This window comes from Alligator mississippiensis, chromosome 11 (assembly GCF_030867095.1).
Source record: "Alligator mississippiensis isolate rAllMis1 chromosome 11, rAllMis1, whole genome shotgun sequence".
NCBI classification, from domain to species: Eukaryota; Metazoa; Chordata; order Crocodylia; family Alligatoridae; genus Alligator; species Alligator mississippiensis.
In genome coordinates, this window is record NC_081834.1 from 17,918,726 (window position 1) to 17,924,725 (window position 6,000).

The 6,000-nt window shown below is 38.8% G+C and overlaps 1 protein-coding gene across 4 annotated transcripts in view; it reads left to right on the forward strand.

Annotated features, from left to right (window-relative positions):
* The window catches only part of BNC1 (basonuclin zinc finger protein 1), a 99,624-nt gene extending 94,075 nt beyond the window's left edge, over nt 1-5,549 (forward strand). For 3 of the 4 annotated variants that reach the window (XM_019477805.2, XM_019477804.2, XM_006262115.3), the window contains exon 5: nt 2,702-5,549. In XM_019477805.2, coding sequence (XP_019333350.1) covers nt 2,702-3,383 — 682 coding nt within the window. In that variant the 3' untranslated portion in view covers nt 3,384-5,549. The remainder of the gene's footprint in view (nt 1-2,701) is intronic. The other variant, XM_059714633.1, reaches the window with a different exon arrangement.
* The last annotated feature ends 451 nt before the right edge of the window (nt 5,550-6,000 follow it).

Sequence of the window (6,000 nt, forward strand, 5' to 3'; positions counted from 1 at the left end):
ATTTTAGTGCTTACTTCCTTGCAGATGTATAGGGCAGTGGGAGTGGGGAGATTATCCAGGCAGAGACAAACCTAAGCCTGTACTTACCTGATTAGCTGACCACCTATCTCCTCACACCTCAGGGCACCCTTCAAAGGACCATACCCTGGCACGTTGGGTGAGAATCACTGGAATAGGAAAATGCTCTCTGTGTTCTACTTCACTGTCAAAACCCTCACTTCATATCTTTTATTCGGAGATAGTCTGTGATAACATTGTTAAAGTTGATGTGCCTCGGTTCCACTTTGTAATACCACTGTAACTTAGAGTTTCAGAAAGCAGAAAATCTGCCTGGGTGTTATTCATAGTGCCTTACTCTACATGTGAAGCTAAAGGTGCAGTGGGATTTAATGCACAATTCACACAGTTGCCTCTCCTGATACGCTACACATGCACAGCAGGAGTCACAACTGTGGGATCACACATTAGATCTCATTGCATTTTATTGCAGGTGTAGGGGGAGCCAGTTGAGGGTCTCCCAGCTGCAGAGGTGCCTCATTCACTGGAGGATTGCCACAGGGGTGATCCCTATGATCTGGGGGTGTGGGAAACCCCTGGGGCCAGAGGATCATGGTGACCCCTGGGGCCACCATGATCCTCTGGCCCCAGGGGTTTCCTGCACCCTGAAGCCCTGGGAATAATGGGAGCTGCAATCCCCAGGTTCCAGGAGCTTCCTTTACCTCTGATCCCTGGGGATTGTGACTCCTGCAATCCCCAGGGCTCAGAGGTGTGGGGAACCCCTGAACCCTGGGGATCATGGGTTCGGGGATCCCTAGGGCTTGGGGGTTTTACGTGGGCATGGTGCACCCCTGCAGCTGGGAGCCCTGTCAGCTGACAGGACTCCCAACCTCAAAGAAGACCCTGCTCCATATACAAATTAAAGCTCAATAACAAGCAACTATAAAGTTAGTACACATTTTTGAGGTCTAACTTTATAGCTGATTGGAGTTTTCATTGTGTGATAGCTGCTTTGCATGTGTAGCTGGTCTCCAGGTAATTCTGCAATTAACTAGTTAATTGTGCAATACCTGTAACATGTAGAGGGGGCCAGTGACTCAAGACACAGATAACTTATATTCTGTTGGAAGGCCTAGAGCCAGTCAGTGCAGTCCAAGAAAATGATGGGGACATTTGGAACAGTGTGGTTTTACAACTGAGATGCACAGGTTGATCAATGAAAACCCTGATCTTCTGCTTGTCTTTTCCCAGAGGTGAATTCTTTTCCACTGTTGTTGTGACTAAGATGTCAGTGAAGCCTAATCCGGGCTGTTCAAATACAGGCTCTAAATTATTTCCCAGACCAGTTCACTCTTTTAGGTTTTAACTTGAATTATGATACCACCATCCCCAATAAATACCTATTTTAAAAAGAGAAGCATAGAACCATTCCACAGGAAAACTCCTGAACTATGCATAGAACAGTCTGCAGGGAGTTCTACACCTGCGCAGGGAATGCTATAGTCCTAAGAACGTGTTTTCATCTGTAACTGTGTTTGCATGTGCTAGTGACCTTCTGACCAAGCAGTCTGTTTGGAAGGAACTTTCTGTGCACAGTGGGTGCTTCAGCACAAGACGCTTCATGCACAGTAGCCTAATAACACTGCACATAGCGTGCCATACAGAAACCATGCTAATACACTCCTGTGCGGTAGTATTAGGCTATTGCACAGTAAGCATCACTAAAAAAAAAGTTCGCTGGTGCTACTGCACAGCAACTGTAGTTACTGTGCATTTAGTTAGCACTTCATTGAGCAAGTACTAAACTAAATGCACAGTACCTACTGCGCATTAATGAACATGTAGGCGCACCCAGTGCATATCAAGTAATATTTTCTCCTTATGTCTGGAAGACATCCTTTCAACCATTTTTCATCTGAGTGATGGAGAGGAGGAGAAAAAAGTACGTTTCCTGTTATTAAAAAAAAGTAAAAGATCCTAACCACCTGCTTCTCCTTATATAAGAAATGGCCACGGTCTCAAAGTTTATAGTAGAATTGTAGCTAGCCCACAGAAAGGAGCACTGACTTCCTATGTTTAAGAAATTAAGTTGAGATTGAGCAAAATTATACTCGTTTGGAAAATTGCATACTGTGTAAGTACAGCCAAATGTTCTATTTTGAGTGCAGATATATGCCCTTCAGGGAGATGTACCACACTGGTGTGTGCAGCTGCAGGATAGCACAAGTTTATAGTAGTCAGTTGTCTGTCGTTAGCATGTCCAAGCTAAATCTTGTTCCTTTATCTTGGTGGGAGCTAGCTTTTCAGTTTATTGTTGGGCTTTCACCCAGCCCACTTTCAGCTCTCTCTCACTCCAGATGGAAAGGGGTACAGTCTGTTCCCCAGCCCTGTAAGGCCAAGCTTTAGGTCCAGCATCTTAATGAAGTACAGAGCTGCCATACCACAGGAGAGAATCTGGGCCATTGGTATCCATCCTGAGTCATGCTGATACAAGTGAGTTTCTGCCAGGCCAGATATCCATACACATGTATGCATCATCTTCTGTGTACACTTTTGCATTGCTGAAAGTGGTGTTTGCTTAAAGCATAAGTATACATCTCATGCATGATACCAAATATTGGTTATTCTTTCTTCATTTTGAAACAGCTCCTAAGTGTTGATGCAAAAAAAAATCTTTTTCATAAGCTTCTCTTTGTTCTTCTAGACATAGTTCAAACCTAAATCTTCATCATAAGCTTCTGACCAAAGATGCACTGGAATTCAACAACAACCATTTCAATGCAACATACCTCTTGAAAGACATGGCTAAAGAGGTTTGTCAAGATGCGTCTTTAAAACATGTTGGACAAACTTCTGTCATCTTCAAAGGAATGAACAGAACAGGCAGCTTGGTTTTTCCAATGAGCAAAACTAGAGAATCATATTCTGAGAGTTATGGATATGATCCAGTGAATGATGGAGCTGTTCTGGATTTAAGCACTACTTCCAGTATTAAGTCTGAGAGCAGCGCACACTCCTCTTGGGATTCTGATGGAGGAAGCGAAGTATGTACCATGCCATTGGATGATAGTGATGAAAGCTGTGAAGGACCAAGTCTAATGCCCAATGATGAGCTTTATCAGGACTGTTCCTTACTGGAAAAGGCTAATCAAACCTTTATGAATTTACCTTCCAGTCTACCAATAACTTGTCATATATGCCAAAAATTGTACAGTAATAAAGGAACCTTCAGGGCCCATTACAAAACTGTGCACCTCCGCCAACTTCACAAATGTAAAGTACCAGGTTGCAACACAATGTTTTCATCTGTTCGCAGTCGAAACAGGCATAGTCAGAACCCTAACCTGCACAAAAGTCTGGCCAGGTCACCAAGTAGCCTACACTAACATCCTTCTAATCCGAATTTACTTCCACTAAACATTAATCATTTCAGACAAGAAAGTGTTACAATGATATTTTTAATTCACTTGACACCACGACCATTTAACACACAAGGTCAAATTCTGCTCATACACGGGTGCTTTCCATCAGCTTCACTGAGCAAAATTTGGCAACATTGTTTTTAAGCAGTTATTTGGTTTAACATTAAATAACAGCAAAAACTTATTTAAGGAAGAAAGCAATATTGGAATGGGGTGAACATGGCACCACTAGCTAGTATTGCAGAGTGTTACTAACAATGTGATGCTGAAATAAGTTACCTCCATTCCATTGTATTCTGTTGTGTTTACATGGTAAATGAGAAGAGTATTTTAGGGAGTCAGTGAAGACTGACCTCAGTCAGTGTGTGCTTTGGTCAAGCTGGGGATTTAGGAACTGTCATTTCATTCCTAAAACCATTGTCTGAGGCTGACTTACAGTATTAAATAAATGTGGTATTTTTCACCTTGCTTAATCCTGAATACCAAAAGCTATCATATGGATTTTGGAAAACTTAGCACAAGATGAGAATTCTCAACAAATCCTGCAGTCATTGATTTCAATTGGAATTTACTTGAATACAAAATGCAGAATTCTAGCCCTCTTAGAGTAGATTAAATCTTGATTTGGAGCAAGAACCGTTCCTTTCAGAGGATCATCTGTTTAAAATCTGAGAGCTCTTCAGTGTGAAAGAAAGCTAGCCATGTTTTGCCTTCGGTTTTTGAACCACAGCAAATGCATCCAGGAAGTATATAAAAAAAAAAAAGTAATGCACTTTTTTTGAGCTCAACTTTCAGGAAAAATAAAGTTTTGCAAAAAGAAATCCAAATGTTAAAGGTATGACTTCAAGCCTATAGAAGATATGGAGGACTAAACTGTGTAAAAGAACAGTCTCTCATAATTTGATTTTTTTTTCTCTTTGGGGAAAAAAAAAACATTATCTTTAATTTTTGTAAAAGAATACATTTATTCCAATTCACACACTCTTTTAATATTAGAACATTGCTTGATATCTATTAAAATGTTGAATATCTTTGTATTTGTCACTGTAATTAACAGTATTCTGCATTATGTTCTATGCACTTAAAAAAAACTGGTCTTGCATTGTACTTAATACACTTTTTTGATAATATTTAATTTGTAGTTTGTCATACCAGTCCTGCGTGTGTATTTCTGGTGCAACAGTGTGTTGGACAAAATGTCTAAATAGCAGGAAGAAATGCTAAGGCAGGATTTACAAAACCAGTTTTTTTAAATTTAGTACATTTCTCCATTTTGAGTCGAGTTGGTTGGTTTCAGTTCACAGGCATAATACTGGCAGCACAATTTGTACATATTATACCAAAGTGCTTAGAGTATTTGTGGTTTCTAGAACTAGGCTGGGTTTCCAGTGTAACTGGATCATAGTCTTCATTCATTTTTGTGATCGAATAAGATTAGACTGAATTTTTTGATTTAGTTTGTAGAAAGAATAGTCCAAAGCTGTTGGCTTATGTCTTGATGTTTAACTTATTCTAAAGAACGCTACAGTATTGTAACCATTTCATATTGTATAAAGGTGACTAAAGCATTCTAAATATTTCACTAATTCTTTTCCAAATTTCATTTGCGCGCATGTGTGCGTGTATGTGTGTGTGTGAAAGCCTACCAATATGTTTGTGTTCATTAAAAATGGGCTTTATACAGTGTAAAGTAATCTTATTTTATATTTACAGTAGGTTTATGTCAAATTATAATAATCACTAAAACAACATGTTTAAAGCTGTTAGAAAAAAATGTTTATAAGCCTGGGGCCAAATTGCACCATTGCTATTTAAGCAGAAATTAATATCAATGGAGATTTTTGCTTAAAAAACAAAAGTGCAGTCTTTAATGGTACATAAGTCCCTGGTCTTTTGGTGTTACAACCCAATGACTTGTGAGCTATTATTTCAACCTTTTTTATTACTGCTTTTTCTGATAAAATGTGCTTGCTTAATTTTTAAGGGTCTGTTTGAAACAAAATGTGATGTAAACAAACATTGTAATTCCAGTTATTTAGTTTTTCACTGTTTCCATAAAGGCAACACAATTTGTATACCCTCATCATTTTGTATGTGTTAATAAAAACATATGAAGATGTTTACAGTTCATTGAAAGCAAATAGGTTTCTGGAAAACTCTCCTTCCATTTAAACTTTTATTTTTAAATATTCTGCAAAATCAGTCCCTTTACTAAAAAAACCTTTTGTTTTGACAGTGGTGATAACTGATGCCCCACAAGGAAGTGTGATTATTTGAATGAGCTATTATGAAGTAAATGCTACTAGATAGTGTACTGATTTCTCACCTTGCAATGTGCAAGGAGGCACAAGTCATTTAAATATCATTGCCTACCATGCACAGAGGGAAATTACTTAGAAAATACTCAAAACTTATTTAGGCCTTATCTTTATATTTATTCCTGGCAACAGTTTATATTTCTGGAGACTCTTTTTTGTTATTTACAGTCAGAAGCTTGATGAAGATTTCTAAGACCTCATCTTGTCTCCTTGTATCATATTTCAACTGTAGAAATGTGTGATGCTTCAAAGTGATTATTCCC